The sequence below is a fragment of the Euprymna scolopes genome, chromosome 17 (assembly GCF_053919585.1).
Source record: "Euprymna scolopes isolate OS-2025 chromosome 17, ASM5391958v1, whole genome shotgun sequence".
NCBI lineage: Eukaryota > Metazoa > Mollusca > Cephalopoda > Sepiida > Sepiolidae > Euprymna > Euprymna scolopes.
In genome coordinates this window covers 10872569-10896711 of record NC_136498.1, presented here as the reverse complement: position 1 = coordinate 10896711, position 24143 = coordinate 10872569, and the positions used below count along the sequence as shown (strand labels likewise).

Sequence of the window (24143 nt, the reverse complement as noted above, 5' to 3'; positions counted from 1 at the left end):
TTCTCACAAGAAAATTGTCAAATATTTATAGTGGTGTTTTTGTTTTCTTTATTTCGTTCATCCAGAGGAAGTCTCGAAATAAAGACGAAACGTTGATGGACACATAACTCATATAACATGTGTCTGTGTGTGTATATATGTATATATATATATATATATACACACACACACAAACACACATACACAAACACACACACAATGGAATAAATCACAAGGTTTATTCATAAATCAAAACTTAAACAAAAGATTATTAGGAAAATCATTTACTCTATCGACTCTCAGGAACAGACTTTTTTCTTTGGAATATACATATTAGTAAAACTGCTTTATCTAATATATTGAATTTTCTCAAATCTCGATATATTTTGATATAATTATAGTATTTATTTTGTAATCATATCATATATATTAATCATATATGTGTGTGTGTGGGTGTGTGTTTGTGTGTGTGATTAATGCAAATAAAACTGCTGAGAAACCAATGAAGCGAGGTAAAAACAGATTGCGTAGTGTTTTAACAAAACAAAGAATAAAAACTCATTAGAATTGAACACCGTTTACGTATAGAAAGGCGGGAAAACATGGCAAATTTCACACTCAACTTCCGAAAGGCGTTCCAGTTCGAGCGGTTAGTTCTGGCGAGGGAATGCATCAGATACTGCATGTGCCAGAAAGAGAAAGGCAGGAAGATTGTGTGAGATGCTAAGGAAATGATGTCATAATTCTTACCTCCAAATCCTGGGCGGAGCCGTTTATCATATCCGTCCAACATTGTGTTGAGAACGTGTGACATTTTGTTTTTCCTTCTAACAAGTTTCAATGCATCGCAGATGAAAAATAGGCACCAACTGCGGAAGAAAAAGAGAGTGTGATACGGATATATATTATATTCAATTCTTAGATTGTTCGCTCAAAAATATACCTCCATTCTCTCTCTCTATCTCTATCTCTGTGTATATATATATATATATATATATATATATATATATATATATATATATATATATATATATATATATGTATGTATATATGAGCAAACAGTTTATAAAATATGTTAAAAAACACTTTGAAATGAGTTCAAACATATTTAATCTGAAAAGGAAACACTAGATAAATGGATAGTCCTTAATCCGCGGAGTTTCGAAGAAATACTCTCCTTCTCATCAGAGGGTAGGAATTAGCAAAATGCGGAATCGGATTTTGCATGCAGAAGTATTTGATGAAATAACAAGTAAGTCAAAGATCTTACTTGAAAACAAAATAAGTTAAGCAGAGGGAATATGGCAAAGAAAAAGGTGATTACACACGAATGGATAGTCTGGTGGAAGATAAAAAATCCAATGACGGTAAAATCCAAATGTAAAACTTCAAGAAAGTTAAATAAAATTTCCATTTGTGCAAGTAAAATCCAAGGAAATCCCGTAATTGGAAGAAGATGGTCCATAATTATCCAAAGGCAGAAATCCATGGAATAATTCACAAAAATGTGTACAAGGAAAAAAATAATATTAATAAAAGAAAAATAAGATGTGCTTTTCACTCTACTTTCGAGACATAAGTATAAATAACAAAGATCTGGGAAGAGAAAGGAGAGAAAAAAATGATAAAGTTAAATATAAAATAAAGGGAAACAAAAGTCAAAATGACCCAGACAGGAAATGTTAAAGGTGCGAAAATATATATAGGGCAAAATAATATAGGTCAACTGAAATGTACAGGTCATAACTTAATAAATGTCAGCAAGAGTTGTTAAACGACACTAAAATGAAAATAAAAAAAGGAAAATAAAAAATAAATAAATAAATATAAAATAAATAAATAGAAAATAAAGAATAAATAAATAAATAAAAAATAAAATATAATAAAAAATAAAATATAAAATATAATATATAATATAAAATAAAATAAAATACAATAAAATAAGAATAAAAATAAAAAAATAAAAATTATTTAAGGGGAGAAGATGGCCGATATCTGCAATTTCAGGAAAACAAAGTAAGTAAATTCATATAGTAAAATTTAAGTAATATACATACAAGATATGAAAGTGTGGGTAGATTGATATATTAGATAGATAGGAAAGTTTAAAGAATAAAACAGAAAATGCAGATAAAAAACCGGCCATGAAAAGAAGAGATAAAGAATTAAAATAAAGGATTATTAAATTATAAAGTATTAAGAAGTATGTCGAAAAACGATAAACGGAAATTTTATAGTAAGCTCCACTCTCCCCAATGGTTTACGTCGACTTGTGCAACTGCCATTACTCAAAAGCAGCATGCATACCGTAGGTTTAACCGACATAAGTCCAGTTCAAACAGACTGAAGTATATAGAAGCTAGAAATAACGTTAAGAAAGAAATAGCGACAGCTAAGAGAGAATTTACGGAAACCACTAAAAAGCGCATCGAAGCACAAAAACTAGGAACTCGAGACTTCTGGAAAATCTACAACAGTGTAGTAAATAATGGGCAATCAACAATTCCCCCACTAACCAACAATCACGAGGTTGTCTCCTCAGCAACCGACAAGGCTAACATGCTTGCCAGTCGGTTTGCCTCAAACTCCACACTGGACCCTTCCAACCACCCCCTACCTGACTTTCCTATGCGGACAGACGCCACACTAGACGATCTGAAAACCACCCCTGCTCAGGTGCATGCTATCATAAAAAACCTTGACACCTCAAAAGCATGTGGACCCGATCTTATCCCAGCTGTGCTATTAAAAAAGTGCTCAGCCGAAGTAGCTCCAGTTATCTCCAAACTCTACAACAAATGTCTTAATGAAGCTTGCTTTCCGGGCTGTTGGAAAACTGCTTCTGTTGTACCAGTATTCAAGAATTCTGGCGAAAGGACAGACCCATCAAATTATCGCCCCATTAGCCTCCTCCCACTTTTTGCCAAAATATTTGAGACCATAATTAACCATGCTCTAGTCCATCATCTTACAGATGCTAAACTACTGACTGACAAACAATATGGATTTAGACAAGCCCGTTCCACAGCAGACATCCTCACCGTGATCTCTGAACGTATATACCAATCACTGGACAAAGCGGGGGAAGGCAGAGCGGTAGCTCTAGATATATCTAAGGCTTTTGACAGGGTATGGCATGAGGGTCTCCTCAGTAAAATCAGATCATACGGTATCACTGGTAGAATACTTAACATAATTAAATCCTTCTTAGATAAGAGAAAAATCCAGGTAGTCCTCGACGGTCGCACATCTAAACAATATGATATAAATGCGGGAGTGCCCCAGGGTTCTATCCTTGGACCTCTATTGTTCCTGATATTCATAAATGACCTCCCCGACAACATTGCCTCTGAGATGGGTATATATGCTGATGACACTACACTCTATGGCAGACACGACAGGAAGACGAATGAACACATTTCTAAAGAAATGGCAGAAACACTAGAGGAAGACCTCCAATCTGTAGTGGAATGGGGACAAAAGTGGTTGGTCGCGTTCAATGCTGCCAAGACTAAACTAGTTTCATTCAATAATTACAAGAAACCCTCTCTACCACCAATAGCAATGGCCAACGACTCTTTATCTGAGAGTCCATCTTTCAAACTCCTTGGCCTAACGTTCACAGGAAACATGAGTTGGAACAATTACATTGAAGGCATTGCCAGGGCCGCTGCAAGAAAGGTAGGCTCTCTATACCGTGCTAGAAAACTACTAACACCCGAAAGTATTCTGTACCTCTATAAGGCCACCATTCGCCCATGTATGGAGTATTGCTGCCACATCTGGGCTGGTGCATCTGCTACTAGTCTCTCGCTCCTTGACAAGGTTCAAAAGAGAGTCGCAAATCTGATAGGCCCTGAACTGGCATCTAAGCTTCAGCCTCTGTCCCATCGACGAAATGTTGCATCCCTCTGCCTGTTCTACAAGTATTTTAGTGGTGAATGCTCTGATGAACTGCAATCACTTGTGCCCCCACGACGCGAGCACCCTCGACAAACCCGACAGGCTACTAGATCCCACCCCCACACTGTAGAGGTCCCTAGATGTAAAATATCTTTTTACTCCAATAGTTTCTTCCCCAGAACCGCAAGACTCTGGAATTCCATTCCAGGTCCCTGCTTCCCCAACAGTACTGACGTGCAGAAGTTCAAGTGTAACGTGAACCGACACCTTGCTGCCCAAATCCCTACATAGTACCCCAGTAGTTGTTGCCCCTGATAGTAGCCCCCTACACCAAAGTGGCAATTTGCCTTGTTTGGGGTGAAAATGTAATAAAAAAAAAAAAAAGAAAAAAAAGTTAAATAAAAAATATTTTATATCTATATAAAGGGTAAAAGTAATAACTATGTAATTTCAAAATTGTCATAATTAATTTGGACTTATGTTTACAGAAAAAGATCAGTTCAGTTTTAGAATTTCTTATATTGTTTCTTTGAAGGGAGGAAATTATAGTTATAGCTTCGGTTGTGCAGAGGTGACATGACTTAGAGCCTGGAGTATAAGACTTACCTTTTTTTATAATAGTCCATGTGATTGAGAAGGGAGTATTGTTAGAGTTTAGTTTTTTAATTAAAGTGGTTAGAAAAGTTCCTTGGTTATTATTAGAATTATGGTTGTTAAAAGAAGAAATGTGGTTTGATATTCTTTTCATAATTAATGTTGAAGTATTGCCGATATACAATAATAATAACCAAGGAACTTCTCTAACCACTTTAATTTAAAAAAAACTTAACTCTAACAATACTCCCTTCTCAATCAAATGGACTATTATAAAAAAACTTCTTTAATTTTCTTGAAGTTTTACATTTGGATTTTACCGTCACTGGATTTTTTATCTTCCACCAGACTATCCATTCGTGTGTAATCACCTTTTTCTTTACATATTCCCTCTGCTTAACTTATTTTGTTTTCAATTAAGATCTTTGACTTACTTGTTGTTTCATCAAATACTTCTGCATGCAAAATCCGATCCCGCATTTTGCTAATTCCTACCCTCTGATGAGAAGGAGAGTATTTCTTCGAAACTCCGCGGATTAAGGACTATCCATTTATCTAGTGTTTCCTTTTCAGATTAAATATGTTTTTAACTCATTTCAAAGTGTTTTTTAACATATTTTATAAACTGTTTGCTCATATTATAAGCTCTATTTCCTATTTGGTTTTATCGAGCTTTTGTATCTGGCTGAGATAATTTTATAAATATTAATTCTTTAATATTTATAATTTACTTTAATTTTACCATCTTTGATCATTTTGGTAAATTCAATGGTAATTTTCATTATATATATATATATATATATATATATATATATATATAATTAATATTACAAAGATAATATATATATATATATACTATTATGTAATAATAACTTTGCGTGTGTAGTTGTTCCTTTCTCATAGGTTTCGAAACGTCTGAGCTTATCATGCCAATATCAAACAAAGCTAATTCATATGTCTTACAGTGTTCTTATATATTTGTTGTACAGAAATTAATCCGATAAGTATCGAAATAAACATCCTATCTGAAAACCCTTTTCTCTCATAATGATAAACAGAAGAATTTTTACAGGGAAAGATTTTATGTTACACTAGATAAGGAATATGATAAAATCTTAAGAAAATCATTACTTCTAAAAAATCCAGATTTCTTGTAATCTGAAGATATAACCGAGTAGCAGAGCATTCCAGTACCAATCGAATGGTCCCCTGTTCAAGACCGCATGTACCTTACGATTTCATTTTATTTATTTTTTCTTATCCCTGAGTTAAATTTACGAGAAACGAAGAGGTGCCATTTCAAATCGGCGCAAATCAGTTCTTTTGCACATTTGAAAACTAAACTTAAATCGGAAGTGACTTTCCACGGGACGTTACCGTCAAGCCCAACTATCAGCTGACGTCATAAACAACATTATCATTATTATGTTTTTTTTTATTTTTTGAAAATTAGTCTTCGTCATATACAATAACCAATAAAGGACTGATTCTATAATAATACACACGCAATCTGCATAAATTAAAGGTCATTTTAAATCGTATTGTACGATCGGACAATGAGGGTCAATGCCGGGCGTCCAGCTAATATATATATATATATATATATATATATATATATATATATGTGTGTGTGTGTGTGTGTGTGTGTGTGTGTATTTACATCTATATATAATTATATAGATTTATAATTAATATATATATATATATATATACACATACATCTTAATCAAGTATAATTATACAGAGGTATATTTGTAAAGAACATAAATTATTAAATAAAATTAATCTTAAGCAGAATAAATTGATACGGTAGCCGGGTTGGTTGTTATATGATTGGTTATAAATCCCCGAAATATTTGTCATGCTAAAAAACTGATCTTTAAAATAGTATTAGGACAACCGTGAATTCTTGAAAGCAAGTTAATTCAGTGATTGCAAGCGGTTAATTGACTTACAAACAAAATAGTTTCAAATGAAGGACTATAAATATAATTTTAAAGGTTAGAAATCTGGAAGCTCTCGACCACCCCCTCCCTGACTTTCCTATGCCGACAGACGCCACACTGGACGATTCATGTGCATGCTATCATAAAAAATCTTGACACTTTAATAGCATGTGAACCCGATCTAATCCCAGCTGTGCTATTAAAAAAGTGCTCAGCCGAAGTAGCTCAAGTTCTCTCAAAACTCTACAACAAATGCCTTAATGAATCTTGCTTTCCGGGCTGTTGGAAAACGGCTTCTGTGGCACCAGTATGCAAGAATTCTAGTGAAACAACTGACCCATTAAATTATCGCACCATTAGACTCCTCCCATTTTTTGCCAAAATATTTGAGACCTTAATTAACCATGGTCTAGTCCATCACCTTACAGATGCTAAACGTGTGACTGACTAACAATATGGATTTAGACAAGCCCGTTCCACAGCTGACATTCTAACTGTAATCTCTTTACGTATATACCATTCACTGGACAAAGCGGTGTAGGGCAGAGCTGTAGCTCTAGATATATCTAAGGCTTTTGACAGGGTATGGCATGAGGGTCTCCTCAGGAAAATTAGAGCATACGGTATCGCTAGTAGAATACAATTAAATCCTTCTTAGATAAGAGAAAATCCAGGTTGTCCTCGACGGTCGTACATCTAAACAATACAATATAAATGCAGGAGTGCCTCAGGGGTCTATCCTTGGACCTCTATTGTTCCTAATATTCATAAATGACCTCCCCGACAAAATTACATCTGAGATGGGTATATATGCTGATGACACCACAGTCTATAACAGGCACGACAGGAAAACAAATAAACACATATCTAAAAAAATGGCAGAAACACTAGAGGATGACCTCCAATCTGTAGTTGAATGGGGACAAAAAATGGATGGTCACGTTCAAAGCCGCTAAGACTAAACTAGTTTCCTTCAATAACTACAAGAAACCTTCTCTACCACCAATACCAATGACCAACGACTCTTTATCTGGGAATACATTTTTCAAACTCCTTGGCCTAACGTTCACTGGAAACATGAGTTAGAACAATTACATTGAAAGCATTTCCAGGGCCGCTGCGAAGAAGGTAGGGTCTCTCTACCGTGCTAAAAAAAAACTACTAACACCCGAAAGTATCCTGTAGCTCTCTAAGGCCACCATTCGCCCATGTATGGAGTATTGCTGTCATATTTGGGTTGGTGCATCCGCTGCTAGTCTCTCGCTCCTAGACACGGTTCAAAAGAGAGTAGCCAATCTGATAGGCCCTGAACTGGCATCTAAGCTTCAGCCTTTGCCCCATCGACGAAATGTTGCATCCCTCTGCATGTTCTACAAGTATTTTAATGGTGAATACTCTGACGAACTGCAACCACATGTGCCCCACGACGTAAACACCCTCCACACACCCGACTGGATGCTAAACCCCACTCCACACAGTAGAGATCCCTAGATGTAAAAGATCTTTCTACTCTAGTAGTTTCTTCCCTAGAACCGCTAGACTTTGGAATTCCATTCCAGGTCCCTGCTTCACGTATTGACATGCAGAAGTTCAAGTGTAACGTGAACTGACATCTTGCTGCCCAAATCCCTACATAGTACTCCAGTAGTTGTTGCCCCTGATAGTAGCCCCCTACACCAAAGATGCAATGTGCCTTGTTTAGGGTGAAAATGTAATAATAAAAAAAATCTTATATATATATATATATATATATATATATATATATATATATATATATATATATATATGTATGTATGTATGTGTGCGTGTGTGTGTGTGTGGATTTATACATGCACTGATGATTCCCGAATGTATGAAATACTAGTGTCCGTAGGTATTTAATAATTATTATAGTAAATAATTAGCTCCTTTAAGAAACTCATAACTTGTCGTTGAGTATTTTACAGTTGAAATAAAGTCGGCCAATTTAGCTCTCATGCGCATATCCTCCTATAATGATTAGATCACTCTGAAAGACGTTAAAAAAACCATTAAAAAATAAATGTCCAAATTTCAATATTTCTCGCGGTTAACGGTGGCCGAATTGATTTGGTCCTTGCTAATTTTTGTGGGGGAATCACCCTCCAAATGGACTGTTATATCCATTATATAAACCATAGACCTTTTGATCCCAGGTGTGGATTAAACACCAGAGCGACCTTCACCTGCACGGTGACGTTTACTACTCTTTTCAGTTGTAACCGTTTTACGTTGTTGTTCCAGTAATACATTGTTTAAACTCTATTCTGTTGTTCTGTTTTCTTTGTGACTTATTGCAAGCCATAACACTAATGGAGTCAGAAATGACTTCTTTGCAGTCTGTATGTCTGGTGAACAGTCCCTTAAATGTTATGTCCACGTTGATATACCCACTAGATGTTTAATATATAAATTATTATATCTATGTACACACACACAAACACAAATATATCTACCAAAGTTTAAGTCTCTGTATGTGTAAACGGCGTTGGACCATTTATTTTTTTAGTACAATTCAAGAGATGGACAAAGTACATTAAACTCAGATGAGAGTAAAAACATATTTTCATAAACATTATATTGCACAAATTGTTGCATACAATATACAATAATAAATATATTACAAGTAAATAATGTCAATCTATAAGGAAATACAAATCAATGAAATTAAATATGATAAGTAATAAGATTGATTCATCCGAACGCATAAAAATACAATAAAATACAAATTAAAAAAAAAGTTTTGAAAATTATAAACACATTTTTTCTGAAGCAAAGATTGAATGACACATATAAGGAATATATTTTTTTAGAAAAGATAATAAATCTGCAGCAAAATCTATATGCGAACGTTTCTGTTCTTGATTTTTTCTTTAAGCAGTTGGTGCTTGAACAACACTGCTGGGGAGCCATATAATATACTGTCTCGTTTTTAAACAGTTTGTCAGGGTACCCAACTCATTGATACTAAAATAGAATTTAGACTACATTGAATTCTTGGAAGAAAACTACTACAGTAATTACTACTGATTAACTGGCCCAGAATTTAGAGTGGTTTTAATATATAGATTTAAAGATAAAAAAACTTTCAATACCCTTTTCCCCTTTCTTGCTTTCTTAATTACATTGAATCCCTATAAACTGTCATTATCGTTTAAATAACTTTTGTTAATACAAATCTGATGAATTGCATATTGTTTGATTGCTCTAATGCATTAACCTGAAAAATTTATTGTATATTTTGAAAACTTCTTTTCGCTGATGAGAAGAATTGTATTCTTCGAAACTCCATAGAATACCGTCTTTCTTGATTATATGTACTCCTTGTATAATAATTAAAATTGTGTATACCGTCTTTATAGGTTTATTAGTTTTTTTTTCTAAATTTGAGTGAATTTTCAATAACAAGTAATATATATATATATATATATATATATATATATATATATATATGAATTTAACGAGGTTGTTAATAATGCTCAGTAAAAAAAACAAGCAGGCAGGATATTATTTTATTCAATTAAGGTAAAATAAAATTACCATTTTTTCCTGACAATAAATCTGATAAAGATGATTTTGTTTTACCTAATTTAAATTATATATATATATATATATATATATATATATATATATATATATATATATGATTGCAACGTCTTGTCAGACGAGTGCCACTCCCTCGGACACTTAAATCCATGAGCCCAAATGCCTGAGGAAGGATCTATACAAAGATGATGTTACAGAGTCTTAGCTTTGTACGACAGCTAAGTCTCTCTCTCGGTTCAAAATGTTGAGATCAAGCAACAAGCAAGAGCAAGATAGCCAGCAACAAATTAAACTGCATACCAGCTTAATGCGGGTACTGGTCTTCCGCTTTATGGTTTTTTAAATCAGAGATTTGCTTCTCCTAGAAAGGTTGCCTTCACCACGGCTTACGGGAGCCCTCTCTACCCCAATACACGTATACATACACACACAAACATACACGGTGCTAGTTGGCCGTTGACCCAGAAAAAGAGTTCATTCGCCCCTTGGAAGGTCTTATTTTTAATCCTTCAGGGAGACTAGCCGCCCTCCTCACCAAACAAGTCTGGTGGGGGAACCAGTTTAGTCGCCGGAGACCCGACCATGAGGCAGGTAGTACTGGGTTACATGGTACCAGTAGCATATGACATGACCTGACCACAATATATATATATATACAGTAGCGTCCAAAAGTTAACGAACGGTCGATCATTGGTATTGAGTGGCTTCTAACTTTACCTATGAAAAGGGAAAAAATTTGGGGGTGGGTGGATTTTCCAATGTTTAATAAGGGTAGTTAATTAAAAAATATTTTTTTAATTTTTTTATTTAAAGTACATATTAGGTTTCTTTTACATATAAATAAATTTAATTAAATTACAGGATGCCAAAAGTTAAGGAACGCTGAAAATTAATACAAAATTGAGCAATTTAATAACTTAACAAAATGTCAACTCCAAATATTCGAAAAAAAAATCCATCTATTCAAGAAAAACAGATTATTTGTGACCATTATGATGAAAAATAGGGATGATTGCTAACATATTGAAAATGTATAAAAGCATTGTTTTCAAGTTATTGAAAATACAAAACAAATTTTACAATTGTCTGAAAAGAAAAAATCGGGCCGATCCCGAATAACAACTTAAAGGGATGATAGAAAAATCACTCGATCATCTCGTTCTGATCGCTTTAAAACTGCGGCTTAGATATCCCGGGATTTTACATCCGAAACTGGACACAAATTTTTCCGACAAACGCTCTCACGAAGATTGAATGAAGTTGGATTATTTTCAAAAAGTCCATGCTCAAAGCCTTTAATTCCTATTAAAAATAAAAAGGCAAGATTGGCATTCACCGAAAAATATTTATTTTGGAAAGAAAAAATGGGAAAACGTGATGAATCTAAATTCAATCTTTTCGGACCAGACAAAAGACCACATATCAGAAGAACAAATAGAAAAAGACTGTCCCCTTAGTACGTTAAAAGTAAAGTAAAATTTATAGGGGGCAGTATAATGGTATAGGACATAATATCTTCAAAATGAACTGCCCCCCTAGCGAGGATTCATGGAAAAGTTAATGCCCGAATGTACAGAGAATTGATTAGAGAAAATTTGGCTCATAATCTTTCTGATTCTGATATCTTTATGCAAGACAACGCACCGTGCCATAAAGCAAAAATAGTTTTAGAAGAGCTAAATAGATCCAATATTTACGCCATGGATTGATCAGCTCAGAGACCTGACCATAATCCAATTGAAAATGTTTGGAAAATTATTGGTGATAAGATCACAGAAAAAAAACAACAAATTCTTGATGATTATGGGAATGTATACGAAAATCTTGGAATAATATCTCACCTATAACATGTGACCGATTAGTTCTGTCTTGCAGCAAAAGATGCCATAGTGTGATTTTCACTAAATGGATTCTTTATTTTTTTATTAATAATTTTCCCGTTCTTTAACTATTGGACACCAGTAATCTAATTAAATTTATTTATATGTAAAAAAAAAACAAAAAAAAAATAATATGTATTCAAAATAAAAAATAAAAAACTATTTTTTTTACTATTATTAAACATTGAAAAAATTCATCCAAAACTTTTTTTTATAGATAAAGTTAGAAGCCATTTAAAAGAAAATGATCGACCGTTTCTTTTTGGACTTTTGGACGCTACTATATATATATATATATATATATATATATATATATATATATATATATATATATATATATATATATGTATGTATGTATGTATGTATGTGTGTGTGTGTATTCCTCAGTCAACATCATATTTCAGCAGTTCCAGATTCGTTTAGCAGGTTATATATGCCGTATGCCTGATTCAAGGTTCCCAAAACAACTCCTTTATGGTGAGCTGTCCAAAGAAAAAAAAACAGGGGACAGGGAAACAATTCAAGGACAATCCGAATGTCTCCATCAAACCGTTCGATGTGTATTCTAACTCGTGGGAACAACTAACCCAAGACAGATGTTCCTGACGTACCGGAAGTCACAAAAGGGATTACAATTGCTGAATCTGCACGTAATGGAAGCGTGGCATTAGAAAAGACAGGGCAGTCAGCATCTCTGATAGAATATTACCCCACAGGTTTCTAACATGCGAGACAAACTTCGGAGCTCGAATCGGTTGAACAAGCAATTTTCGAAACCACAGAACAATTGCATAATCGCAGTTTTCTACAAGCGATGGACGAACATCAAATATACATATACACAAATATAGATACGATGAATCGTATATATATTTGTGTAAATATTTCATTGTTATATAATAAAAACTAAGATATTTTAAGGTAAGTAATAATGTATGTATATGAAAGTTATAAATAACCTAAAATGGACGATAAGTTGAATAATGAATTCATCTGAACCATATAAAAATATGATGATATTTAAAATAATATTAGTACTATCGTGAATTGTCGGAAGCAGATAAATATTTGATTGCAAAAGATTTAAGGGTGAAAATTTCCCAAGAGAAGAAAAAATTTCAACATTCCATTATTGTAACACGGATTAAAAAAAAAAAAAAAATAAAAAAAAAAAATAATAATAATAATAATAATAATAATAATAATAAGTTCCATTTCAGATCAGGAGTAACGGTCAAGCCCAGGAGCTTGTCAAAACAAAGGTACTATCTTTAAAAGCATATCTGAGAAAACTGACCACATCCTATCTATTCATCCTCCGGCTAACATTCATGTTTGTGGAGACTTCAATGTTTATGATGTGGAATGGTTAACCCACTCAAACAAGACAGATTATTAGGGGAGTTATTTTCATGATTTCTCTATTGCTTATGACCTTACTCAGATTGTGTGCCCGATACTGACGATCAGAATGCAAGTCGTCTAGACGTTTTTCTCACAACTTGCCCAGAGCTATGCTCATCTTCCGTTCTGTCTCCACTGGGATCTTCTGACCACTCAGTTTTATCAGTTAAAATAAAAAAACAAAATGTAATAAGTTCTCAGACGTACCTCTCCATCGTACACTATATCGATATACTATGGCTTCCATTCATTTATATCAGATCTACTCTCCTACATTCCATGTTTAAAAAGGATCTGTCCTCTATAGTATCAGACTTGACAGAATGGTTAATTGTAGGTATAGACCGATTTATACCCTCCAAATAATTTCAACAAAATCCTAACAGCCAACCCTGGCTCTCTCCAGAATGTGCTGCTGCCGTTGCACACAGAAATCACTTTTTCCATTGCTTCCAATGGAATAGATGTACTGTGACTAAAGCCGCTTTCAGGACTGCCGGCAACCACTGTAAAAGAGTAACAAAGAATGCAGGGGAGTTGTATGTTCAGTCCGTCAAGTCCAAACTAGCTGAGCAACAGCTTAGTTTCCCACCAGTTTTGGCAAATAGCAACGGGATCCTGAACAGAAGCGCTTGCTCTATCCCAACTATTATCACTGGACCTAAGGTAATCTCGCCAGCATCAAACAAAGTCAAACTCTTAGCCAAGAACTTTGCAGGTAATTCTACCCTATGTGACCAACGCCGGCAACCCCCAGCATTTCCTCCTGTATTAGAAAACACTATGCGATATACAAATATATGTGCGTGAAGTTGCCAAGCTAATCATGAACCTTGATTCCAGTAAAGCAACTGGCTCTGTAAGCATTCCTATTATGGTGCTGAAAAAGCTTCAACCAGAACCTGCTCCCATACTTACAAAGCTGTTAAAGCGTTGTTTTAAGCAGAAGCGCTTCCCAACACTCTGGAAAACCTCGTCAGTATGCCATGTATTTAAGAATTCAAATGATCGGTCATCTCCCTCTCAGTACAGACCAATAAGTCTCCCGTGTGTCATTAGTATGTTGCTGGAAACTGTGTTTAATAGAGAAGTAGTCTACAACCTCAGCAAAAATAAACTTAATGATATTCAATATGGTTTCCGTTCTGCTAGATCTACAGCAGATGTGCTTAGAGTTATATCTCATAGGATTAGCGAATTTCTTAAAGGAGGCTTCCTTCTAGGATAGTTGCTCTTGACATACCAAAGGCATTTGATAGAGTATGCCATAAAGGTCTACTGTAAAAGATCTCCAGTTACGGTATAGCTGAAAATGTCTTCTCAATTATTAAATCGTTTCTGTATGATAAGTTCATTAGAGTAGTGGTTGATAGACAGAAATTAGAAGCTCGCAGTATTAATGCTGGAGTCCCTTACGGGTCCATCCTAGGCCCAACTCTCTTCCTGAGCTACATCAATGATATTCGAAATGACAGCCTCACATCATTCGTAGACGTTTATGCTGACGACACTACCATCTATGCCAGTACATCAAAGACCGTTAACGATCAAGTTATCACTGATTCTCTCTCATCTTATTTTGAGCATGTGGTACAATGGGGAAAGACGTGGCTGGTTACTTTTAATGCATCTAAACCAAACTTCTGTCTTTACATCATCAACGTTCTTATCCGCATCTGGCATCAATTGAAATGAATGGCTCTCATCTTGAGGAGGCTTCATGTTTTGACAAGCTCCTGGGCTTGACCGTTACTCCTGATCTGAAATGGAGCACGTACATCAAATCTGTTGCCAAGGTTGCTGGGAAAATGGCAGGATCCTTCTATCAATCCAGTAGATATCTCACTGCTGATGAATTTCTTACCTATATAAGAGCCAGGTACGTCCAAGGACGGAGTACTGCTGCCACATCCTGGCAGGAGCTGCTGGAAAAATCTCATCTTGCCTTGGACGAGTTTAAAAAAGACTTTGTAGCCTAGTAGGGGAAATCCATTTTCTCTTCCCTGCAACCTCTTTCTCACAGAAGAGACTTGCGAGCCTTTCTCTATTTTATCGTAATTTACATGGTAAGTGCTCGTCTAAGCTCCAATCGATAGTCCCCCTCCCCAAACTTTCACGAGAAACACTCGTTTGACTGAAAACACTATCAATAATTTTCCCCACTCTTTATCTGTGCCTAAATCTAATCGTAGATTTCATGAACAAAGTTTCTTTCTAAGAACTGCAAACCTATGGAACCCTCTACCTTTTGCCTGCTTTCCAGCTGACTATAATATGGTCGTCTTCAAGTTCAAGGTAAACAAGTTTTTGATTAGCCGTTCTCCTTAAGTAATCCAATTCGCCAACTTTGCTTTACTAACAATTATTAGGACATTCCCTCATTGACAACTGTACGTTTATTAACGCTTATCCTCGAGTTGCATCCGGGCCTTAATAAGTGATGACTCCTTTGTAAAAAAAAAAGTTGCTCCAAACTTTTTAACAAATGCCTTAACGAATCTTACTTTCCTTACTGCTGAAAAAATTTATTTCCTGGTACCTGTTTACAAGAATTCTGGCGCCATAAACCTTCTCACTCTTTTCTACAAAATATTTGAGTCCATAATAAATCAAGCTCTTGTCCACCATCTGACAGCTGCTAAACAAGCTGGATTAAGACAAGCTATTTCTACTTCAGATATCCTTAGTGTAATCTCTGGACGTATATCCAATGCACTACATGAATAGGGGAAGGTAGGGCAGTAGCGCTAGATATATCTAAGTCTTTTGACAGGGTATGGTACGATGGCCTGCTCAGGAAAATAAGATCATATTGTGTTACTGGACAAATACTAGATATAATTTAATTCTTTTTATATACCAGAAGAATCCAGGGTTTCCTCGATGGTCGTGCATCAAAATATAGTATATGGTATAAATGCGGGTGTACCCCAGGGATAGATCACTGGTATCTTATTATTCCTGATATTCATAAATAACCTCTCTGATAAAATTGTCTCTGAGATGGATATATTTGTTAATGCTCTATAACAAAGACGACCGAAACCAAATTAACACATATCCAAGGCGGTAGTGAAATGAGAACAAAAATAGATGATAACATACTCCCAACACTAACTTGATTCCTTTTTTTACATGGAGGTCACCACTTATCGAGGCCCGAAGGCCACTCAGGGATAATGGGTTATTGCGTGTACAGTAATCAATGAGATAGTATTGTAGTAATCATTAGTATTGGAGATTTGATAGAGTATCTTACTTAAGGGGGCGGTTTATCAGGAACGTGTTTATGTTGGACTTGAAGACATCCAAGTTGTAGTCAGGTGGGAAACAGGCAAACGGAAGAGAGTTCCACAGTCGTGCACTTCTGAGAAAGAAGCTTTGCTCATGGAATCTACGTTTGGATTTAGGCACAGATAAAGAGTGGGGAAAATTATTGAAAGCAGTTTCAGCCAGGCAGGTGTATATTGTGAAGGATTGGCGACGAGAGACGATATATTGGACCTCGAACGAGCACTTGCCATGGAAATAACAATAAAACAAAGACAGGCTCGCAACGTCTCTTCTGTGGGAGAGAGGCTTCAGGGAAGAGAAAAGGGCATTCCCCACTAAGCTACGAAGTCTATTTTGTACTCTGTCAAGGTAGAATAGGCTGTTTTTAGCAGCTCCTGCCCAGATGTGGCAGAAGTACTCCATCCTTGGACGTACTTGGCTTTTATACAGATAGAGAATTGCATCAGTAGTGAGATATCTTCTGGAGCGGTAGAAGGATCCTACCATTTTCCCACCGTCCTTGGCAACTTGATGTACGTGTTCCATTTCAGATCAGGAGTAAAGGTCAAACCCAGAAACTTGTCAAAACATGGAGTCTCCCCAAGACGAGAGCCATCCATTGCAATTGATGCCAGATGTGGACCAGAGCATTGATGATGTAAAGATAGAAGCTTGATTTTAGATGTATTAAAAGTGACCAGCCATCTCTTCCCCCACTGTATCACGAGCTCAAGATCAGAGGAGAGAGAATTAGAGAGAACTTTGTCATTTACGGCCTTTGATGTGTTGCCATAGATCGTCGTGTCATTCGCATAGATGTCAACGAATGATTTTAGTATGTGTTTTGGGATCTCATTGACGTAGATCAGGAAGAGAGTTGGGCCCAGGATAGACCCCAGAGGGACTCCAGCATTAATACTGTGGGCCTCTGATTTCTGCCTATCAACCACTACTCTTATGAAACTATCGGAGAGAAATGATTTAATCATTGAGAAAACATTTCCAGTTGTAGCGTAGCTGGAAATCCTGTGAAGTAGGCCTCATGCCATACCTTCTGGAAGGCCTTTGATATGTAAAGAGCAATTGCCCTGGAAAGGAAGGCTTTGTCAAGAGATTCACTAATCCTATGAGATATAACCGTTAGCAAATCTGCTGTAGATCTTGCGGAGCGGAAACCATATTGCATGTCACTAAGAACGTGGTTTCTGTTGAGGTGGTTGACTACTTCTTTATATAATATGGATTCGAACAACTTACTCATGACACACATGAGACTTATTGGTCTGTACTGAGAGGGAGATGACTTTTCGCCTGAATTCTTAAATACAGGGCATACTGATGAGGTTTTCCAGGGTGTTGGAAAGCACTTCTCCTTAAGGCAACGCTTAAACAGTTTTGTAAGTATGGGGGCACGTTCTGGTTGGAGGTTTTTTAGCACTATAACTGGAATGCCATCAGGGCAATGTGCTTTACTGGAATCAAGGTTCTTGATTAGCTTGGCGACCTCATGCAAATATATTTGTATGTTGCATAGCGTGTTGTCTGTTATAGGAGGAAATACATGGAGTTGATGACCCTCGTCGCATAGGGTAGAATTAGCTGCAAAATTCTTGGCCAATAGTATGGCTTTGTCTCATGCTGATGAGATTACGTAAGGTCCATTGATTATGGTTGGGATAGAACGCACGCTTCTGTTCAGGATCCTGTTTGCTATTTGGCAAAACCTATGCGAACCAAGCCGCTGCTCAGCTACTTTGTATTTTACGTACTGAGCATATAGCTCTCTTGCATTTTTTATTACTCTTTTTCATTGGTTTCTGGCAGTCCTGAAAGTAGCTTTAATCTCAGTACATCTATTACGTTTGTCGCTATGGAGAAAGTGATTTCTGTGCGCGATGACAACAGCACATTCTGGGGAGAACCATGGCTGGCTGTTAGGTTTTTGTTGGAATTTTTCGGATGGTATGAATCGGTCTATGGTTATTCCTTAATTATATGAAACCTTCTCAACACTCAATAGCTAATGATACATTACCTTAAAGCACATCGTAAACACCTCAGCTTAACGTTCACATGAGTTGAAACTGATACTTAGAGAGCATTGCCAAGGCTGCTGTAAGGAAGGTGCGCTCTCTTTATCGTGCTAGAAAATTACTTACGCCTGAAAGTATTTTGTACCTCTGCAAGGCGACCATTCACTTATGTATGGAATATTGTTGCAACATTTTGTCTGGTGCATCTACTACTAGTCTCTCACTCCCGGGCAGGGTTCACAAGGCAGTCGCCAAGCTGATAAGTTCTGAACTGTCATCTAAGCTTCAATCTTTGTCCCACAGATGAAATATTGCATACATCTACCTGTTTTACAAGTATTTTAATAATGGATGCTCCGATGATGTACACGTCCTTGTACCCCCTCGACGTAAATACCCCCAACAAACCCGACAACACAAAATCCCACCCCATACACAGTAAATATCCCCAGATGCCAGAAAGCCTATTAACTAAATTAGAACTTTAATAGTTTTTCTCAATAACTCTTAGAATTTGGAATTTCTTTTCCGGGTTCCTGTTTCCCTAACTGTACTGACATTCAGAAGTTCAAGTGTAATGTAAATAAACATTTTGCTACATAGTATCCTGCAAATATGTTTCAGATAGTATCTTTCTACATCAAAGTGGTACTGTGTCTTAGTTGGGTGAAAATGCAACAAAAATCTAGCAAACCGGCCGGCGTTGTGCGGTTGTAAGATATGGAAAAATTATATTTCAATGCATTCAGAAACTGAGATGTGTCCATGCGTGTATTGTTTTTCTAAGCAGTTCATTTCTTGTAAATGAAATAAAATACTCGAACTGAGAACAAAACCAAATCTAAAAAAGTGACTCAAGTACGAAAGACATAAGCCAGCTTGACACAGTCTTTTAAAAATGTTTTCAAACCTACTTATACTTAACATAAAGAATAAGTCATATGAATGATTCACGCATGCACTTCGGTGAAATAACTGGCAACAAGATAAAAATTCGATGACCTCCACGTACCAATTTTTCAAATTTAACCCCATTAGCAGTCCTTTTTCCGGTTTTAAACGATTAAAAATGTTTAACATGTTAGAATACTCTATGTACTAAATTTCAAGTCTGCAGATCAAATATTAGTTGCGTATATAAGTTGAGAATTATCCTAAATCACACACACGTTTTTATTATTATAGATTAGAAGATGTACTCGGCGTTGTCCGGTATGAAATGTAACGTTAAATTCCGTAAAAAATGAAATTAATAAACAAAATAAAAAAAAAAACGAAAAAAAATTGAGACATATGCATGGGAGTATTATGATTTTTTTATAAACAGTTCACTTCTTGTAAATAAAAAATACTCAAGCTGAGATTGAAAAAAAAAAACACCCTAAAGACAGTGACTCAAGTAAGATAACTATTTGACCAACTTGCCACGCCCTTAAAATGTTATTTTCAAACCTCCTAAAACAGTTGACAAAAAGATTAATATCCGATGACCTTCAAGTATTAATTTTTCAATTTTGATCCCTTAGCAGCCCTTTTTTCTGGATGAAAACCAATAAAAATGTCCCACATGTCTGAATACCTTATATACCAAATTTTAAGTCTGCAGATTCCAAATCCCTTATGTACATAAGTTACATAAGTTACGAAGTGTCCTTAAACGCACAGATTCACAATTTTATTGATATAGAGACTAATAGGCTGCCAGCGTAGAATACACACATATATATTCTATTTTGATTAATACCAAAACTGAGACATGTGCATGCGAGTATTATATTTTTTCTAAACCGTCCAATTCGTACAAATATAAAAATAAAAAATAATCGAGCTAAGATCGAAACTAAAATCTAAAGACAATGAGTCAAGTATGACTCATTATCAAGTATGACTCAAGTACCCCGATAACAATTAGACCAGCGATACCTTTTGAGGGCGCTACCAATGATCATGCTGTCAACTTGAATCGATAGAGAGCATGACTAATACAGCGGCGCATCTACAGTCTCCCTCGTTGAACATTGTTTCCTTTTCAGGCATGATAAAAGGCTCCTATCGCTCTTGGGATTTGCACACAACTGACCAACTAATAGATGGTCTGCAAAAAAAAAAAAAAAAAAAAAAAAAAAAAAGAAATCCGTTTTTCTTTAAACAGAAATTGAATCATGTCGACTTTCCAGGGTGACGATTTTGTTGTTAAATCCGGCATATATTACATTTTAGTCTTAGATTGGAATTCATAATTCATATTGCAATGGGATTTAACGCATTTTCAGTTATGATTTGTATTATTTCAATACTGTTCTCATCTGGAGTGTTATTTTTGCAACGTTTTGGTCGATGTAACAACTGACGTACTTCAGGTGTATCTTCAGATGAACTCGAGAATCTTTTTGTCGAACTCGGGAATCTGCTATAAATTTAGAACGCAACTCCTTACTAAATACGATGGTGTACCATGTTCTTGTTCAGTCAGCCATGACAGGCTAGAAGTCCTTAGTAATTCGTATTTTGAGTGTTGCTCACACTGAGGATTGAACACATCTTCTTCCCTAAGAGCTTAACTTACAACTGAATTTTATCAAGTATGTTATCTACTAGGCCACGCTTCCGCAAATTATGCACAAGCAAAGAAAAGTAGTCCAAGAAATTGAAGATGTATATTTAAAATGGTATTTTTATATGAAAATTTAAGCAATTAATTTGATGATTACTGTTAATTTTTTTTTCAAAATTTCTAAAAACACCCCAAAATAAAGCTATACGTTCCCATTGGCAGTATTAACTAGAGAAACAATTATATGAAATATTTCATTTTTAAAAGTAATATGTGTAAAATATATGGCCCAACACGTAGTTTCTGTTGCAGACATACATCTACTCTGCATTCCTGTCGGTTTGAGAAAAGCATCACTTTTATACTCACGTCAAAATATTTACAGCCAATTTAAATGTCCCTTCAAATTCGATCAATATATCGATATTTCTCCATGTTTTTTTGCATTCATAATTGATGCTTTGGTAGCTTGTTTTTCGTTTTGATTTCGGAGATCATCTTCAATACTTGATGATTTTCTCCAACTTTTAATTGTCATGACAAGAGAAAAAAAAGTAATCAATGGAAATTGAAAACTGATGTCGATTTCTTTCAATTAAATTTCAACACTCTGCACCAAAGATACACACCTGGTTCTAAAAATTCTTCAAACTTTAATTACCACATTATAACAGCGAGATAACAACCTGTTTTTTACATAGAAATTTGAATCAATTCCTAGAGACTTATTATTAAGAAAGAGTGAAAGAGTAAACGAGGGCTGAGAGGGTCACAAATAAATAATAAAATACATTTACTACATATTTGTTTTTTGTTTTCTACCAGAAACCAACATAACTTTTTGTTGATGACCTTGTCTGATGGATTTCTGAAAACAATCTGTGTGGTTATTGGCATTCCACCGCCAAAAAAAGATGCAGCAAAACAGGAGGAAGATGTAGATATTCTGAGGGAGCAATATTGCAGAGTACACAAGAGAGAAGGTAATGCTGCACCTCCTGGAATCGACCTTGACATTATACAAAACCGACTTCGAAATCTAGTTGGGGATACCCTCTTCTTCGTGCTAGATATTACTCATAAAAGAGACTTAGCGAGTCTATCTTTGTTCTGTAGTCATTTTCATGGGCGGAGCTCGACTGAGCTTCAATCTATGGTTCCACCCTGTACAATATTCAAGGAATACACTTGCTTACCTAATATCACTTCCAACAATTTCGCTTACTCTCTTTATGTACCTAAAATAACGAGAATTCCACGAGCAAAGCTTCTTCCCAAGAGCTGCCTGTCTGTGTAACATAATACCACGGGGCTACTTCCCAGCTAGATACACGCGTACCGCAACATAATGGGCATTTTGGTTAGAAGCAAAGTGTATTATGGTATGCTTATACATTCATACTTTCTGGACTTGACTGGTAAATAAGAAAGTTTTCTAATGATAAGCAATTTTTATTTCTTTTACAATCGGATGTTACTTTTTGAAAGCTAAAAATAAAAAAAAATCATTAATTTTGCTCTTGGTGGTGTGGATAAAGTACTTTGTAAATTCAGTTGTGCGTTACACTATTATGAGAGTTAAATAATAAATTCTGAAAAAAATAGAATTTATAATGACTAAAACTTGTACCAAATCATGGCTGATGGACTACATAAAGGGTTTCGTTAGAACCCCCGTACAGATTCCCGAATATCACAGAAAGATCTCTCCATTTATACCGGGTACAGCCCAAGAAGGTCAGAGGTTACATCGACCGAAAAGTTCCAAAAGTGACATTGAACAGGGAGAAGTAGTCCGAATAATCCAAAATAATGCGATATTCAACAATGTCATCTTAACAATCATTTCTTCATATCTATATCACTATTAAAGTGAGAATGTGTGTGTGTGAGGAAACCTCTCAACCTATATACTCCAACGAATGTTTTATCTAGACTAAAAATTTCGCATATAGAGTATTCAGTCATATGGAAAATATTTTGATCAGTTATCATTCAAAAAGGGCTGCTAAGGGGATAACATTGAAAACATACTTGGGGTCATCTGAGTTTATCTGTTTTGCAACTGTTTCATGACTGCGCATGTACTAATCGTTCACATGGCAGATTCCTTACGTTAAGAATCAGTAGGTTTGAAAACACTTTTTAAAGGTCCTGGCAAGCTCGCCTAATAGTTATCGTACTTAACTCGCCGTCTCTAGGCTTTGGGCTCGATTTCAGCACGAGTATGGTTTTATACTTAAAAGAATTGAATCGTTTAGAAAAACAACATAATACTCGTGTGCACATATCTTTTCTTTCATTTATTAAAAAAAAATAATCTTACGTTACCGGGCTACGACAGGTGCATTTGCTTGTAATGCATAAGACCAATGATTCTTTTGCTTTAAAAAATGTAAAATTACATAATAAGCATTTTATTACCAAACTATTAGTTCGTATTTTTATGGTAACACGTACATATTTTTTTTTATTTAAATGAACAATTCGCTCTCAGTTGTTTGCGTGTTTGTATGTTTGGATGTCCAGCTATGAAGCAAAGGCTCATAACATTGATATATTCTTAATCTGTAAAAAGGAGTATTGTTTTTTGTAGATGTTATGTACTATTTTAGAAAGAAAATGCCGACTCATTCCTCAATAAATCTTTATGTCTACTATCATATAAAAGTCACTTTGTGCATATGTTTTTTTTTACACGGTACTCACACTTATCAAAGCCCGGAAGCCACTCAGGGATAAGGGTTATTGCAAGTACAGTATGTTAGTGTGGAGATTTAATGAAGTGTTCAGTTAAGGGGGCGGTTCATTAGGAATTTGTTTACGTTGGACTTGAAGACATCAATGTTGTAGTCAGGTAGGAAGCAGGCAGACGGAACAGAGTTCCACAGGCCTGAAGTTCTAAGAAAGAAGCTTTGTTCATGGAATCTACGTTTTGATTTAGGCACAGATAAAGAGTGCGGTAATTTTTTTCAGTGGATGCAGCTAGACGGGTGTTTTTCGTGAAAGATTG

The 24143-nt window shown here is 35.5% G+C and overlaps 1 protein-coding gene across 1 annotated transcript in view; it reads right to left on the bottom strand.

The window, feature by feature from the left end:
• The window catches only part of LOC145296659 (gamma-aminobutyric acid receptor alpha-like), a 774217-nt gene that overhangs the window by 158403 nt on the left and 591671 nt on the right, over positions 1-24143 (bottom strand). Inside the window, exon 5 of the mRNA XM_080142597.1 lies at positions 730-848. Within this exon, the coding sequence (XP_079998723.1) occupies positions 730-848 (119 nt within the window). The remainder of the gene's footprint in view (positions 1-729; positions 849-24143) is intronic.